This window comes from Nyctereutes procyonoides, unplaced genomic scaffold (genome assembly GCF_905146905.1).
Source record: "Nyctereutes procyonoides isolate TBG_1078 unplaced genomic scaffold, NYPRO_anot_genome, whole genome shotgun sequence".
In the NCBI taxonomy this organism is placed as follows: Eukaryota; Metazoa; Chordata; class Mammalia; order Carnivora; family Canidae; genus Nyctereutes; species Nyctereutes procyonoides.
In genome coordinates, this window is record NW_026575047.1 from 60,432,523 (window position 1) to 60,450,866 (window position 18,344).

The 18,344-nt window shown below is 40.4% G+C and overlaps 1 protein-coding gene across 5 annotated transcripts in view; it reads right to left on the minus strand.

Annotated features, from left to right (window-relative positions):
• TUBGCP5 (tubulin gamma complex associated protein 5) overlaps window positions 1–18,344 on the minus strand; it is a 54,552-nt gene that overhangs the window by 34,154 nt on the left and 2,054 nt on the right. For all 5 annotated transcript variants that reach the window (XM_055326090.1, XM_055326089.1, XM_055326088.1 and 2 more), the window contains exons 4-6: window positions 10,650–10,746; window positions 9,984–10,063; window positions 9,217–9,352 (exon numbers count right to left, since the gene is read on the minus strand). In XM_055326090.1, the coding sequence (XP_055182065.1) occupies window positions 9,217–9,352; window positions 9,984–10,063; window positions 10,650–10,746 (313 nt within the window). The remainder of the gene's footprint in view (window positions 1–9,216; window positions 9,353–9,983; window positions 10,064–10,649; window positions 10,747–18,344) is intronic.

Here is an 18,344-nt window from a genome sequence, read left to right on the forward strand (position 1 = left end):
AAGTACACCTATATATGGAGCACTTCCTCATGACAAACAACTGAGGGCTGACTGAACAACAAACAACAGAGGAACCACACAGAGAGGGGTAGGAGAGACAGAAACATGGTCATGACAGGAACCTGACTCCAAATGCTGTGCAGTGGGGAGACAGTACTGAGGGACCAATTTGGTCCCTCAAGATTTGCCAGCTGTTAGGACACAGAAAAAAGCTGCAGATAAAAGGACAACTAGACTAAAAATGATGGAAACCCACTCACTACCCTAGAAGGTCCACCAAATGACAGAGGAATACCTAAAACTCCCTCCAGGTCAGAGGTGTTGCTGAATACCATTGTTTTTGTTTTTTTTTTAATTTTTTAATTGGAGCTCAATTTGCCAACATACTGCATAACACCCAGTGCTTATCTCGTCAAGTGGCCCCCTCAGTGCCCGTCACCCAGTCACCACAACCCACCACCCACCTCCTTTTCTACAACCCCCTGCTCGTTTCCCAGAGTTAGGTGTCTCTCATGTTGTCACCCTCACTGATGTTTTCACTCATTTTCTCTCCTTCCCCTTTATTCCCTTTCACTATTTTTTATATTCTCCAAATGAGTAAGACCATGTTTTCCTTTTCCGACTGACTTATTCCACTCAGCATAATACCCTCCAGTTCCATCCACAATGAAGCAAAAGGAGAGTATTTATATTTTCTTTTTTCTTATAAATTTATATTTTATTGGTGTTCAATTTGCCTACATATAGAATAACACCCAGTGCTCATCCCATCAAGTGCCCCCCCCCAGTGCCCGTCACTCAGTCACCCCCAACCACCTCCCTTTCTACCACCCCTAGTTCGTTTCCCAGAGTTAGGAGTCTCTCATGTTCTGTCTCCCTTTCTGATATTTCCCACTCATTTTTTTCTCCTTTCCCCTTTATTCCCTTTCGCTATTTTTTATATTCCCCAAATGAATAAAACCATATGTTTTCCTTATCCGATTGACTTATTTCACTCAGCATAATCCCCTCCAGTTCCATCCACATTGAAGCAAATGGAGAGTATTTATCTTTTCTAATGGCTGAGTAATAGTCCATTGTATACAAAGACCACATCTTTTTTTTAAAGATTCTTTATATATATATATATATATATTTTTTTTTTATTGGATTTCACTTTACCAACATACAGCATAACACCCAGTGCTCATCCCATCAAGTGTCCCCCTCAGTGCCTGACACCCAGTCACCCCCACCCCCTGCCCACCTCCCTTTCCACAACCCCTTGTTTGCTTCCCAGAGTTAGGAGTCTCTCATATTTCATCTCCCTCTCTGATATTTCCTACTCATTTTCTCTCCTTTCCCCTTTATTCCCTTTCACTATTTTTTATATTCCCCAAATGAATGAGACCATGTTTGTCCTTCTCCGACTGATTTATTTCACTCATCATAATACTCTCCAGTTCCATCCACGTTGAAACAAATAGTGGGTATTTGTTGTTTCTAATGGCTGAGTAATATTCCACTGTATACACAGACCACAGCTTTTTTTTTATAATAAATTTATTTTTTATTGGTGTTCAATTTGCCAACATACAGAATAACACCCAGTGCTCATCCCGTCAAGTGCCCCCCTCAGTGCCCGTCACCCATTCATCCCCTCCCTCACCACCCTCCTCCCCCTTCCACTACCCCCAGTTCATTTCCCAGAGTTAGGAGTCTTCATGTTCTCCCTTTCTGATATTTCCCACACATTTCTTCTCCCTTCCCTTATAAATCCTTTCACTATTATTTATATTCCCCAAATGAATGAAAACATATGTTTGTCCTTCTCCGATTGACTTACTTCACTCACCATAATACCCTCCAGTTCCATCCTTGTTGAAGCAAATGGTGGGTATTTGTCATATCTAATGGCTGAGTAATATTCCATTGTATACATAAACCACATCTTCTTTATCCATTCATCTTTCGATGGACTCCGAGGCTCCTTCCAGTTTGGCTATTGTGGACAGTGCCGCTAGAAACATCGGGGTGCAGGGGTCCCCGCGTTTCACTGCATATGTATCTTTGGGGTAAATCCCCAGCAGTGCAATTGCTGGGTGTAAGGCAGGTCTATTTTTAACTCTTTGAGGAACCTCCACACAGTTTTCCAGCGTGGCTGCACCAGTTCACAGTCCCACCAACAGTGTAAGAGGGTTCCCCTTTCTCCACATCCTCTCCAACATTTGTGGTTTCCTGCCTTATTACTTTGCCCCATTCTCACTGGTGTGAGGTGGTATCTCATTGTGGTTTTGGTTGTATTTCCCTGATGGCCAGTGATGCGGAGCATTTTCTTATGTGCTTGTTGGCCATGTCTAAGTCTTCCTCTGTGAGATTTCTGTTCATGTCTTTTGCCCACTTCAGGATTGGACTGTTTGTTTCTTTGCTGTTGAGTTTAGTAAGTTCTTATAGATCTTGGAAACTAGCCCTTTATCTGATACGTCATTTGCAAATATCTTCTCCCATTCTGTAGGTGGTCTTTTAGTTTTGTTGACTGTATTTTTTGCTGTGCAAAAGCTTCTCATCTTGATGAAGTCCCAATAGTTCATTTCTGATTTTGTTTCTCTTGCCTTCATGGATGTATCTTGCAAGAAATTACCGTGGCCAAGTTCAAAAAGGGTGTTACCTATGTTTTCCTCTAGGATTTTGATGGAATCTTGTCTCACATTTAGATCTTTCATCCATTTTGAGTTTATCTTTTTGTATGGTGTAACAGAATGGTCCAGTTTCATTCTTCTGCATGTGGATGTCCAATTTTCCCAGAACCATTTATTGAAGAGACTGTCTTTTTTCCCATGGATAGTCTTTCCTGATTTGTCGAACATTAGTTGACCATAAAGTTGAGGGTCCACTTCTGGATTCTCTATTCCGTTTCATTAGTCTACGTGTCTGTTTTTGTGCCAGTACCACACATGATCACAGCTTTGTAGTACAACTTGAAATCTGGCATTGTGATACCCCCAGCTATGGTTTTCTTTTTTAATATTCCCCCTGACTATTCGGGATCTTTTATGATTCCACATCAATCTTTTTTTTTGTGTGTGTGTGCATATAAGAATAGTTTTTTTTTTTCCCATGAAACAAATTATCAAGTGAGACACTGCATTGGTACACACAGAATCTGGTGTGAACAGAGGGCCCCTGAGCACTGGGTGATATATGTTGGCAAATTGAACTGCAATAAAAAAATAATTCAAAAAATAGAGGCTCCCTGGGGGAAACTGCTCCATGTAGAGGAAACCCAGGCCCTGACAGGAAACCTGCCCAGAACCTCCATCTGCACTTGCTCCTGGGCCTTCAAGACAGAAGTGATGATGTGTATGCCCTGGTGGTCCCGATCCCCTTCTTCAGGGAGGTTTGTTCTGGGCTCACACTGAGGTCGCCTCACTGTGTCACTTGCACAGTAATACACGGCCATGTCCTCGGCTCTCAGACTGTTCATCTGCAGATACAATGTGTTCTTGGTGTTGTCTCTGGAGATGGTGTGATTCCAAACCAATCTTAAGATAATTTGTTCCAAATATCTGAAGAGGGTCCATGGTATTTTGATAGGGATTGCATGAAATGTGTAAATTGTCCTGGGTAGCACTGACATTTTCACCATATTCATTCTTCCAATCCATGAGCATGGAATATTTTTCCATCTCTTTGTGTCTTCCACAATTTCATTCAGAAGTGTTCTGTAATTTTTAGGGTATAGATCCTTTACCTCTTTGGTTAGGTTTATTCCTAGGTATCTGATGCTTTTGGGGTGCAATTGTAATGGGATTGACTCCTTAATTTCTCTTTCTTCAGTCTCATTGTCAGGGTATAGAAATGCCACTGACTTCTGGGCATTGGTTTTGTATCCTGCCACACTGCCGAATTGCTATATGAATTCTAGCAATCTTGGGGTGGTCTTTTGGGTTTCCTATGTAGAGTATCATGTCATCGGCGAAGAGGGAGAGTTTGACTTCTTTGACAATTCGAATGCCTTTGATGTCCTTTTGTTGTCTGATTGCTGAGGCTAGGACTTTCAATACTATGTTGAATAGCAGTGGTGAGAGTGGACATCCCTGTCTTGTTCCTGATCTTAGGGGAAACGCTCCCAGTGCTTCCCCATTGAGAATGATATTTGCTGTGGGCTTTTTGTAGATGGCTTTTAAGATGTCGAGGAATGTTCCCTCTATCCCTACACTCTGAAGAGTTTTGATCAGGAATGGATGCTGTATTTTGTCAAATGCTTTCTCTGCATCTAATGAGAGGATCATATGGTTCTTGGTTTTTCTCTTGCTGATATGATGAATCACACTGATTGTTTTACGAGTGTTGAGCCAGCCTTGTGTCCGGGGATAAATCCTACTTGGTCATGGTGAATGATTTTCTTAACGTACTATTGGATCCTATTGACTAGTATCTTGTTGAGAATTTTTGCATCTATGTTCATCAGGGATATTGGTCTGTAATTCTCCTTTTTGGTGGGGTCTTTGTCTGGTTTTGGAATTAAGGTGATGCTGGCCTCATAGAACAAGTTTGGAAGTATTTCGTCTCTTTCTATCTTGCCGAACACCTTAGTAGAATAGGTATGGTTTCTTTCTTAAATGTTTGACAGAATTCCCCTGGGAAGCCATCTGGCCCTGGACTGTTGTTTTTGGGGGTTTTTGATGACTGCTGCAATTTCCTCCCGGTTATTGCCTGTTCAGGTTGTCTATTTCTTCCTGTTCCAGTTTCGGTAGTTTGTGGTTTTCCAGAAATGCGTCCATTTCTTCTAGATTGCCTAATTTATTGGCGTAAAGCTGCTCATAATAAGTTTTTAAGATCATTTGTATTTCCTTGGTATTGGTGGTGATCTGTCCTTTCTCATTCATGATTTTATTACTTTGAGTCTTTTCTCTCTTCTTTCTAATAAGGCTGGCTAATGGTTTATCTATCTTATTAATTCTTTCAAAGAACTAACTCCTGGTTTTGTTGAACTGTTCCACAGTTCTTCTGGTCTGTATTTCATTGAGTTCTGCTCAAATATTTATTAACTCTCATATTATGCTGGGTGTAGGATCTATTTGCTGTTTTTTCTCCAGCTCCTTTAGGTGCAGGGTTAGCTTGTGTATTGGAGTTCTTTCAGTTTTTCGATGAATGCTTGTATTGCAATGTATTTCACCCTCAGGACTGCTTTTGTTGCATCCCAAAGATTCTGAACAGTTGTATCTCTATTCTCATTAGTTTCCATGAATCTTTTTAATTCTTCTCTAATTTCCTGGTTGACCCTGTCATCTTTTGGCAGGATGGTCCTTAACCTCCACGTGCTTGAAATCCTTCCAAACTTCTTGTTGTGATTTAGTTCTAATTTCAAAGCTTTATGGTCTGAGAATATGCAGGGGATGATCCCAATCTTTTGGTATCAGTTAAGACCTGATTTGTGACCCAGTATGTGGTCTATTCTGGAGAAAGTTCCATGTGCACTTGAGAAGAATGTGTATTCAGTTGCGTTTGGATGTAAAGTTCTGTAAATATCTGTGAAATCCGTCTGGTCCAGTGTATCACTGAAAGCTCTTATTTCTTTGGAGATGTTTTGCTTAGAAGATCTGTCAATTGTAGAAAGCGCTACATTCAAGTCACCAAGTACATGTGTATTATTATCTAAGAATGTCTTAACTTTCACTTTTAATTGACTGATATACTTGGCAGCTCCCACATTCAGGGCATAAATATTGATGATTGTTAGGTCCTATTGTTGGATAGATCCTTTAGGTATGATATGGTGCCCCTCTTCATGTCTCACTACAGTCTTCGGGATAAACTTTAATTTATCTGATATAAGGAAGGCTACCCTGGCTTTATTTTGAGGACCATTTGAATGGTAAATGGTTCTCCAACCTTTTATTTTCAGGCTTAGGTTTAAAATGAGTCTCCTGTAGACAGCAAATAGATGGGTCTTGCTTTTTATCCAGTCTGAAACACTGCGCCTTTTGATGGCGTCATTAAGCACATTCACGTTCAGAGTTACTATTGTAAGGTATGAATTTAGTGTCATCATGATACCTATTCAGTCCCTATTTTTGTGGATTGTTCCCTTGGACTTCTTTCTGTTACAGAATCCTCCTTAATATTTCTTGCAGAGCTGGCTTGGTGGTCACATATTCTTTCAGTTTCTGCCTATCTTGGAAGCTCTTTATCTCTTCTATTCTGAATGAGAGCCTTGCTGGATAAAGTATTCTTGGCTGTAGGTTCTTCTCATTTAGGACCCTGAATATATCCTGCCAGCCCTTTTCAGCCTGCCAGGTCTCTGTGGAGAGGTCTGCTGTTAATCTAATACTTCTCCCCATAAGAGTTAGAGATTTCTTGTCTCTTGCTGCCTTAAGGATCCTCTTTTTATCTTTGGAATTTGCAAGTTTCCCTATTAAGTGTCGAGGTGTTGAGTGTTTTTTATTGATTTTATGGGGGGAATCTATTTCCTGGATCTGAATGCCCGTTTCCCTCCCCAAACTAGGGAAGTCTCAGCTATGACTTGTTTAAATATATTTTGTGGCCCTCTGTCCTTCTTGGCGATTCTGGAACACCAATTATATGTAGATTCTTCCTTCTGAGACTATCATTTCCGTAAGCCTTTCCTCATGAGCTCTTAGTAGTTTTCCTCTTTTTTCCTCTGCTTCCTTCCTTTCCATCAACTTGTCTTCTATGTCGCTCACTCTGTCTTCCACCTCATTAACCCTATTCGTTAGGACATACAGTTTGGATTGCATCTCATTTAATCTATTTTTAATTTGGGCCTGATTAGATCTAATTTCTGCAGTAACAAAGTCTCTAGAGTCCTTTATGCTTTTTTCCAGAGCCACCAGTAGCTTTATAATCGTGCTTCGGAATTGGCTTTCTGACATCAAATCATATTCTGTAGCTCTATGGCAGAGAGTACTGTTTCCAGTTGTTTCTTTTGTGGTGAATTCTTCCTTCTAGTCATTTTGCTCAGTGCAGACTGGCTGTATGAGTGAGCTGAGTCAAGAATATCAACCATGACCTAAGTAAATTTTACCCTAGATGATTCTAACAAGGTCAGAGACCCGAAAAAGAAAACAAAGACCAGAACAAAATAAAACAAAAGGACCACTAAGGTGAAAAACAAATTTTAAAACAATGTAGTAAAAAACAATACGCCAAAAATCCCAAAGAACAGAAAAAAAAAAAAAAAAAAGAAAAAAGAAAATTAAAGAGGAAAAAGAGAGAAAGAAAAATAAAGAGAATAAAAAACGAAGGGGAGGGTACTGGGAAGTTGTGGTAGTTAAGTTGTAGTGGACGGAGAATGTAGTCTATTCAGGTGATCCTCTTGATTCTGAGTGTATTAAGTTCTGTATGTCCAAGGATGTTCAGTCCCAAATTTGTATAAACCAGCAATACTTGTAGAAAGCCCCAACATTGACCACCAACACAGAAACAATACATGTGAGAGGGGCAGAAGAGGAATTAAGAGAGGATATAGTCTCACAGAATGAACCAGCAAGGTATTCCACTTCGTTCTGGGTGCATGCTGGTCATGGTTTAGAAGGTATTAATTTCCACCATTGTAGAACAAAATGAGGCAAAGAAAACAAAAAACACAAAACAAAATCGTATCTTGTGTATCTCCCAAAATTAAATTGAATATGTTGAAGGGAATCTGGAAGTGAAAAATACATCTAAGACAGGTTATTGTAGAAACATGAAAGTCAGAAAGGAAGAAACTTAGAAATGAAGAGATGGGAAAATATTGTAGTTAAGGTAGGAAAAGAGAAAAAATACTGGAAAATTTTAGTCTGATATAAAAACGAGTTCTACTAGAAAAAGTAAGAAAAAAAAAAAAGCAGGGTACCCTCTACTTTATATACTATAAATCCCTCGACTTCCCCAGGAGCTTTCCAGTGTTGCCTGGTCAAGAACATGCTCTTCCCCAGTCCTTCCAGGTGGTTTTTGAGGTGGGGCCTGCTGTGCTGACTCTCAGGTGTGTGCACCTGAGGCAGATGTCCCGCCTCCAGCTGGGTCCTGGGCTCGGTGGGAGCAGTTTACCTCCTGAGGTCTCTGTTCCCTGGTGGCCCCGCCTCTCCCGGGCACAAGGTGACACCGGGAAGAACAATAACACTGGTGGTGGCCAGGTCTCCAGTTCTGGAGTCAGCTCCCTACAGTAACTACCGCAGTCCCAGTCCGCACTGGCCTAGATGCTCCTGGGGCACGGGGGGCACTGACCTACACAGCTTGGGGGCTCCTACTATCCTATGCCCTCCCTGGCAACCTGAGATCTGGGGCCTGTTCTGTTGGGATTGCACTCCTGGGCCACAGCTCTTGAAAGCAGCAGGGCAGACCCCTCCGTCCAGAGCTGCCACCTGACCCAATAGCTTTTCCCCGAGGCCCCACTGGCTGCGTACTCCAGCCCTTTACCAAGATTGGCCTCGGTGTCCAGTGCGCTCTATTAGTGACTCTGGGAGAATGGAGGCATCCCTGCCCCTCCTGTGGTTCTGCCCAATTTCCCTGCTGAGGACTTCTCCGTCTGGGAAGAATTTGGTGAGGATTTTTAAGACTCCCGCTTCTCCAGGGCTGGACTTTCCTGTCTCAGTTGTAATCGCCACCCAGCCTTAGCCCGGCTCCTGGTGGGGCCCCTCCCCCACTTGATTCTTTTTTTTTTTTTCCCCACCTCCCTATCTTATTAGAAGCGAAAACCCTTTTCTCTGTAGGGTTCCAACCATTCTCTCTTTAAATCTGAGGTCGAATTCGTAGGTGTTCAGGATGGTTTGAAAGTTATCCAGGTAAGTTGGTGGGGCCAGGTGAGGTGAGGACTCTTACTCTTCCACCATCTTGCCTCTAAACTGCTTCCAGTCCTTCCTAGAGTCTACTCATTCATAGTCTTCACTAAAACTTAAGCATTTCAATTTAAAATTCAATCATATAGATCTTTTTTCCTTTTATTTAGCTAACTTTAGCAAAGTCAACCCTTTTCCAATAAAAAACAAACAAACAATTTGGGCTACTAAAGTTCTTAGAACTATAAAAAAGAACAGATTTTACTCTAAATCTCTTTTCATATTAATTCTGTAGTATCATAGTATCACTTCTTAGACACTATAGATCTACTAAGTTCTAGAGATTATGAGGATGGCAGAATTTACCAATATCTTAAATTACATAGAACTGATTCCCAAAATGAGCCTGTCCTACTACAAGAAAATGATGCCAACATCTGAGAATACACAGTACCTTTCCAGCTGATATGAGGCCCCAGTTTTCTGTTTTGATCTTGTTCTTCTAACGGTGTCCTGTCCACCTGAATCCCAGAGTCTTCTCTACTTAATGGCTGTTGATCATCTTCGTCTTCACTTTCTTCAGACCAATTCTGATACAAAATGGAAATATATTTTACCCTTAAGAGTGTACAGTGACTAGAACTAGTTAGATGAAAAGATTATCTGTCTCTGTATCTCTCATGAATAAATAAAATCTTTAAAAAAAAAAAAAGGATGCCTGGGTGGCTCACTAGCTGAGCATCTGCCTTCGGCTCAGGGCATGATCCTGGGGTCCTGGGATCGAGTCCCACATCGGGATCCCTGCATGGAGCCTGCTCCTCTCTCTGCCTGTGTCTCTGCCTCTCTGTGTCTCTCATGAATAAATAAAATCTTTAAAAAAAAATAAGAAAAGATTAAGAAAACTTCCAAAGAAGAGCAAAAAGTATATCTAATGACACTTTTTTCTAAATGTCTTCAAAGTTACTATTATAACATGAAATTATTTTTGATGGCAAAACCCCCAAGATTCACAGCTCTATAAAGGATACTTAACATTCATTCTATTCAACTTCCTAGTACTATTGACTCACTGCAAAATCTCAATAAATCTTTGAATATAAACTACTCTCATTTAGTGAACAGTGTTGTTTTAGTTAAGTTGCTCTAAGGTGAAAGGAATCATAAAAAACGTATCACTTGACATATATTCATATTTTCAATAGTAAAACTATTGTCACTTACTGGTGTGTCTACATTTGGACCAAGGTCAATTTCTTCACCCTCCATCAAGTATTTTCCCCAGTCAAAATCATCTTTCTTTTCTAAAATGTAACAGAAGAATTTTTTTTTTGTAACAGAAGAATTTAATCAGCTTTATCAAAATTATGTGGGAGAAATCCCCGAAACTCTAAGAAAAACGTCTAACAAAACTCAAAATAAAATGCACTCAGGTGGGACGCCTGGGTGGCTCAGCGGTGTAGCATCTGCCTTCGGCTCAGAGTGTGATCCCAGGTCCTGGGATCGAGTCCCACATCAGGCTCCCTGCATGGAGCCTCCTTCTCCCTCGCCTGTGTGTCTCAGCCTCTCTCTGTCTCTCATGAATAAATAAATGAGCTCTTAAAAAAATAGTAATAAAATGCACTCAGCAAATGGAAATTCAAAAATACTGAAACACTCAATTGATATTCTAACACATTTTTAAAATTTAACTTATTGTCAAAAGTGACTTTTCTCTTTAAATAATTGAAAGCTAACTAAGTCAGAATTTAAATTTTAACAGAGGATTTGCAATTGCAATTGTATTCAAACCAACAGAAATGTTTTAGTCTCATAGATTTTTACAACTTTTTAAAAATCTCAATGTCACCAATCATGCTTTTGTTATATATTAAACATTTGGCAACGTACCCACTTCTTTATCTCTTGGTGTTTCCACATAATTGCTGTTTGAAGGTGAATCAGATAGACACAGAAGAAGTGACAGTATGGAATAATGTGCATCTGTCTTGAAAACAAAATATAAATATTATCAATCACTGAGGTTGGTGAGAACTTTCAAAACTAGTTTAAGAAAAGAAAACCCCATGTCAGTTATGTCCCCAATATTTTTTCTTGTTTTAGAAAACATGAATTATATCTAAATATATTCTAATCTCAAAGTCTCTTTTATAGTTCAAATGTGTACGTATAAAGAACTTGTCAAAAATGCATTACCTGAATCATAATGAGGAATTGTCAAAAATACCAAAATTGAGGACAAGTCACCAAATAATTGGCCTGTGCTCTTAAAATGTCAAGATCAAGGGGGGAGGTGGGGAGAAGCTAAGGAAGTATTCCAGATTAAAAGAGACTGATTAGTGAACCTGAGCAAAGGATACACTGGAGTTCACTTACTATTCTTCAACTTCTCTTTAAGTTTTTTTTTTTTTTTAAATTATATTTAAAAGACCATATTTGGGGTGCCTGGATGGCTTAGTTGGATAAGCATCTGACTCTTGATTTTGGCTCAGGTCATGATCTCAGGGTTGTGGAATCAAGCCCTGTATCTGGATCCACATTTGGTACAGAGTCTGCTTGTTCCCCTTGGTCTGCTCTTCTCCCTACTTACACTGTCTCTAAAATAAACAAATAAAAATAAAATCTTAAAAAACAAAATAAAACAAAACCATGTTTAAAAGTTACCAAAAAATACAAACACCCCAAATGGACTGTCATAAACTATGCTGGAAAGAAGAGATGGGTTAAATTCAAGGAGGTAAGTCTCTGATGCTGAAAAACCAGGTGAACTCTTCCTATTCTGTTCTTTTTTTCTTTTCTTTTTCCTATTCTATGTTGTATTCAAGTTTTCTTCCACACTTACAATAGGGTTATTACATCCCAAGAAAGTCATTGTAAGTTGAAAATATTTTAAGTCCAAAATGTACTTAATATATCTAACTTACTGAATATCATAGCTTGGCCTACACTATTTTTAAGTAATCTCTACACCCAACATGAGGCTTGGACTCAGAACCCCAAGATCAAAAGTCCCATACTCTACCAAGAGAGCCAGCCAGGCACCCTTGGCCTATTCTATCATAAACATGCTCATAATGCTTATATTAGCCTACTGTTGGACAAAATCATCTAACACAATGCTTATTTAATAATAAAGTACTGAATATCTCATGTAACTTATTGAGTGCTGTACTGAAGGTGAAAAACAGAATGGTTGTATAGGTATAAAATGGCTGTTAAATGTATTGGTCATTTACCCTCATGAACACCTGGCTGACTGGGGGCTGTGGCTTGTTATCACTGTCCAGCATTACAAGAGTCCTGGGATCCAGCCCATGTCAGGCTCCTTGCTTAGTGGGGAATCTGCTTGTCCCTTTCTCTCTCCCCCTGCATATCACTAACCTGAGAAATGATCAAAATTCAAAATCTGAATTTCTACGGAATGTGAATTGCCTGTATACCACTGAAAGTCAGGGACCATCTGTACTACCTTATATATGTATTCATAATGTTTATCATAATTAAATAACTATTAAAAAACTATCTGAAAAGATAAATAAATAATAAATAAAAAATAAAAAACTATCTGGGCAGTGATTATCATGTCCTGTTTATTGTGTATTCCTATCACCTTGTATGATGCCAGGGACACACTAAACACTTGCTAAACTTTCCTAGGAATGTTTAGGAAATATATCACTAATAAGAGTGTAAGGAGTTGCCCTTTTCTGATAATTTCTCACCTGCTTAGATGACTGAAATTCCTTTAACAAAGAACTTTTATTCCACAGATAAAAGTGGAATAAAAAGTGAAAAGAGAGGGGAGGGCGCAAGATGGTGGAAGAGTAGGGGTCCCCAAGTCACCGGTCCGGATCAATTTACCCAGATAACTTTCAAATCATCCTGAAAACTGATGAATTTGGTCTGAGATTTAAAGAGAGAATAGCTGGAATGTTACAGTAGAAGAGTTCGCACTCCTATCAAGGTAGGAAGATGGGAAAAAATAAATTAATTAATTAAAGAGCATCCAAGGGGGAGGGGCCCCGCGAAGAGCCGGGCTAAGGCCGCACTGCGAGTGCTCCCACAGGACAGGAAAGCCCAGGCCCGGAGAAGCAAGAGCTTTACCAACCTTCCCGGGTGGAAAGGTGCTACTAGGGAGTTGGAGCAGGATCCCAGGAGGGGCGGGGATGCCCTCAGGCTCCCAGGGGCACTAATAGAGGACCTGCACCCTCGGGTAGATGGACAACACATCGTAGGTCAAACTCCCTAAAGGGCTGCAGTGCATGCTCACGGGGGGGGGGGGGCAGAGGGGGGTGCCGAGAGTGTGATTCCAGTGGCGCAGGCCCTGGAGCCCAGGGCACTGGGGGACACAGCCCAAGATAAGGCACTCCAACCTGCAGAGGCCGGGAGGGCCCAGGACAGCAAGGATGCTCCTGCCACCAAGCGGCCTAAGCTGTGTAAATCAGCGGCCCTACAAAAAAAAAAAAAATCAGTGGCCCTCACCCCCAGAGCATCCAGGCCCCTGCGGACTAACAGCTGCGGTAGTTACTGCAGGAGCTGACTCCAGGGCTGGAGAGCTGGCCGCCGCCACTGTTGTTGTTCCTCCTCGGGCCTCACAGGATAAACAACTCCTACTGAGCCCTGCACCAGGCAGGGGGCTGAGCAGCTCTCCCAGGTGCTCACACCTGAGAATCAGTACAGCAGGCCCCTCCCCAAGAAGACCAGCTAGACGGACAGGGGAAAAGCAAGTTGCTGACCAAGCAGCACTGGAAAATTCCAGGGGAAGTCGAGGGATTACAGTATATAGAATAAGAGGATACTCCCCCTTGTTTTTTGTTTTCTGTTTGCTTCCCGCACTTTTACTTTTTTTTTTTTTTTCTCTTCTCTCTTTTTCTCCTTCTTCCAGTACAACTTGTTTTTGGCCACTCTGCACTGAGCAAAATGACTAGAAGGAACACCTCACCTCAAACGAAAGAATCACAAAATCCTCTCTCCCACAGTTACAAAATTTGGATTAAAATTCAATGTCAGAAAGCCAATCAGAAGCACAATTGTAAAGCTACTGGTGGCTCTAGAGAAAAGCATAAAGGATTCAAGAGACTTCATGACTGCAGAATTTAGATCTAATGAGGCAGAAATTAAAAATAAATTAAATGAGATGCAATCCAAACTAGAGGTCCTAACGACTAGGGTAAACGAGGTAGAAGAACGAGTGAGTGACATAGAAGACACGCTGATAGCAAGGAGGGAAACTGAGGAAAAAAGAGAAAACCAATTAAAAGATCATGAGAATAGGTTAAGGAAAACAAATGACAGCCTAAGAAGGAAAAATCTACGTTTAATTGGGCTTCCCAAGGGCGCTGAAAGGGCCAGAGGTCCAGAATATGTATTTGAACATATCATAGCTGAGAACTTTCCTAACCTGGGAAGGGAAACAGGCATTCAGATCCAGGAAATAGAGAGATCCCCCTCTAAAATCAATAAAAACCACTCAACACCTCGACATTTAATAGGGAAACTTGCAATTTCCAAAGATAAAGAGTTAAAAATAGATCTGCCCTAAGACCCAGGATTGCACTGCTCAGGAATGACCCCAAAGATACAGATGCCGTGAAATTCCGGAACACCTGCACCCCGATGTTTATAGCAGGAATGTCCACAATAGCCAAACTGTGGAAGGAGCTTCAGTGTCCATCAAAAGATGAATGGATAAAGAAGCTGTGGTCTACGTATACGATGGAATATTACTCAGCCATTAGAAACGACAAATACCCACCATTTGCTTCGACATGGATCGAACTGGAGGGTATTATGCTGAGTGAATGAAGTCAGAGAATGACGAACATTATATGGTCTCATTCATTTGGGGAATATAAAAAATAGGGAAAGGGAATAAAGGGGAAAGGAGAAAAAATGAATGGGAAATATCAGAGAGGGAGACAGAACATGAGAGACTCCTAACTCTGGGAAAGGAACTATGGGGGTTGGAAGGGGAGGTGGGCGGGGGGTGAGGGTAACTCTGTGACGGGCACTGAGGGGGGCAGTTGATGGGATGAGCGCTGGGTGTTATTCTATATGTTGGCAAAATGAACACCAATAAAAAATAAATTTTTATATAAAAAATAGTGAAGGGAATAAAGGGGAAAGGAGATAAAATGAGTGGGAAATATCAGAGAGGGAGATAGAGCACGAGAGACTCCTAACTCTGGGAAACGAACAAAGGGTGGTGGAAAGGGAGGTGGGTGAGGTGTGGGGGTGACTGGGTGACGGGCAGTGAGGGGGGCACTTGATGGGATGAGCAGTGGGTGTTATGCTATTGGCAAATTGAACTCCAATAATAAATAAGTAAATAAATAAATAAATTAATTAATTAATTAAATAAAAGCGTAAAAATAAATTTAAAAAGTGGAAAGAAAAATGAAAAGTCTAAAATACAAATACTTAAAGAAAATATCTCTCAGTATAGAAACGTATTGTGTTCAGTAAGAATTGGAAGTATCAGATTATTACCTATTTTGTATTCTGTGCACCTGAATGAGGTGAAAGGTGAATGACGAATAAAGTGTGCACAGGGAAAGGGCACACAATGCACCTTTGCAGACCTCCCTACCTGGCCAAGGTTTATAACTATTGCCCTGTAGCACTGTAGGGATGCAGAAAAGTAGCTCTTGGTCATGGGAGGAGGACATGAATGATGCCATTTCCCCACTCCTATACCTTATTCAGTTTTTGAGTAACTTCTATAAAGGAGCTTGAGCCTGAGACACTCAACAATTGGGTTATCACTGAACTACAAATCAGCACTAATGGTCTAAACACAGCCTACCAACCAGCTATATACATCATGCTTTGACCAAAATTATTAATTGTAGTAAAAAGAACACTGCTTAGAGTTAGGATTCTGGCACTTACATTTAGAAGATATGAACAATTTTACTTAACATTAAAAATATAAGTTGGGATGCCTGGGTAGCTCAGTAGTTGAGTGTCTGCTTTTGGCTCAGGGCGTGATCCCAGGATCCTGTGATTAAGTCCTGCATCAGGCCCCCACAGAAAGCCTGCTTCTCCATCTGACTATGTCTCTGCCTCTCTTTGTAGCTCTCATGAATCAATAAATAAAATCTTTTAAAAAATATATGTTAATTTGATTTTTTATGTCATCTTTTTACATAATTTTTATTTATGTTCAATTTAGTTAACATATAGTATACTATATGTTAACATATAGTTACAATTTAGTTAACATATAGTATACTATATGTTAACATATAGTTACAATTTAGCTAACATATAGTATACTATTAGTTTCAGGGGGTAGAATTTAGTGATTTATTAGTCGCATGTAACACTCAGTGCTCATTATATCACGTGCCCATCACCAAGTTACCTCATCCCCCCACCCATCTCCCCGCCAGCAGCCCTCAGTTTGTTCCCTATAGTTAAGAGTCTTTTATGGTTTATCTCCCTCTCCACTTTTATCTTATTTTACTTTTCCTTCCCTTCTCTTATTTTCATGTTTTCTCTTTCTCTTACTGACTTATTTTGCTTAGCATAACACCCTGTAGTTCCATCCACATCATTACAAGATTTCATTCTTTTTTTTTTCTTTTTTTTGATTTCATTCTTTTTGATGGCTGAATAATAATCCATTGTATATATACCACATCTTCTATATCTACTCACCTGTCAATGGACATCTGGGTTTTTTCCACAGTATGGCTATTGTGGACATTGCTGCTATTAACAGTGGGGTGCAGGTGCCCCTTCAGATCACTATGTTTGTATCCTTTGGATAAATACCTAGTAGTACACTTGCTAGGTTGTATAGTAATTCTATTTTTAAGTTTTTGAAGAATTTCCATACTGTTTTCCCTAGTGGCCGCACCAGTTTCTTTTGTTGTTGTTGTTGTTGAAGTAGGCTCCTTGCCTGGGGCACCTGGTTGGCTCAGTCAGTTAAGCATGACTTCAGCTCAGGTCATGATTCCAAAGTCCTGGGATTGAGCCCCATATCAGGCTCCTTGCTTGTGGAGAGTCTGCTTGTCCCTTTCTCCCCCTACCCATACTCCTGCTGTCTCTCTCTCTCTCTCTCTAAAATAAATAAAATCTTACAAAAATAAAAAGTAGGCTCCATGCCTAGTGTGGAGCCCAACACAGGGCCTGAACCCATGACCCTGAGATCAAGATCTGAGCTGAGATTAGGAGTTGGATGCTTAGGGCAGCCCCAGTGGCTTAGTGGTTTAGCACCGCCTTCTGCCCAGAGCGTGATCCTGGAGACCCGGGATCGAGACCCACGTCGGGCACCCTGCATGGAGCCTACTTCTCCCTCTGCCTGTTTCTCTCTCCCTTAAAAAAAAAAAAAAAAAAAAAGAGTCGGATGCTTAATTGACTGAGTCACCCAGGTGCCCTGCCATTAGATCTAGATTATTAAATTCTACAGTCTATACAAGAAGCTATATAAAAAAATCAAGAAAAGATCTAAAAAAAGATTTACTTCCTCTCTTTCAAAATGGTCCTTTCAGGAATAACATACAGAAGTGTGTTTTTAATCCTTAGGGCATGGATTCAAAGTACTGTGGAGCTCTCGTTTCCAGAAATACTTTTTATAGCCTTTTCTTAAATTGATAGTTTCAAAAATTATCTAAAATTCTCTTCCTTATGAGGAAGGAAGCTCTCTTCCTTACCACTTCCCACAGTGTAGATAAAGAGAAAGCCTAACAATTACATAATATCTCGTAGTGCTTATTGTGAGGGTGAATTAATATATATGTGAAATAAAGGACATACTCAGGAAGCCTGAGTTGCCCAAACTCTAATCATCTCAGACTGGCCCTTTACTAGCTCCTGAGAGAATCTCTGAGCCCTTGGAATATCCTGCTAAGAGTGTTTCTGTATGCTTTGGGTCATGCAGTATCAGTTTGATTCCTTTGGTCATGTAGTATCAGTTTGATTAGTTAGTTTATGCTAACAATGTGACTTATGGTGAATGCATTTTCTTATGCCTGAGGTCCTTGGTTTGACCTCAGAGGGATTGGAGACTGAAGAACTATGGTCAAGCACATGTGTACTGCACATCCATGTGACTGACCCCCAACTAAATGCTAGACACCAAGGCTCAGGTGAACTTCCTTGGTTTGCAAACACTTTGCATATGTTGTCATACATTGCCACTGTTAGAATTAAGTGCACTCTCATACAATTCCAATAGGAAGGCACACCTGGTTTCTTCTGAACTTTATTCAAAGTATCTTTTCCCTCTGTTCATTTTAAATCTGTATCCTTTTACTATAATAAACCTAACAGTGAGGATAGCAGTGTGTTAAAAGTTCTGTGAATCCCTCTAGTGAATCATCAAGTCTATGGGTGATCTTAGAGACCCTCAGCTGAATATATGAGTGTGCTTAGAACAGCACCTGGTATCTAGTTAGCAATATATAAGTAGCTATTATTACCAAGTGCTGAAAAGCCATTTAAAAGTTTTAAGACAGCCAGACAGTGCTATTATTTGTGCCAGTCGATTTCAATTTCCATAGTAGGTTCAGCTTAGAAGACAAACAAGAACATGCCTTTTCACTGATCACAAGCCTGAGGCACACTGGGTTTGATGAC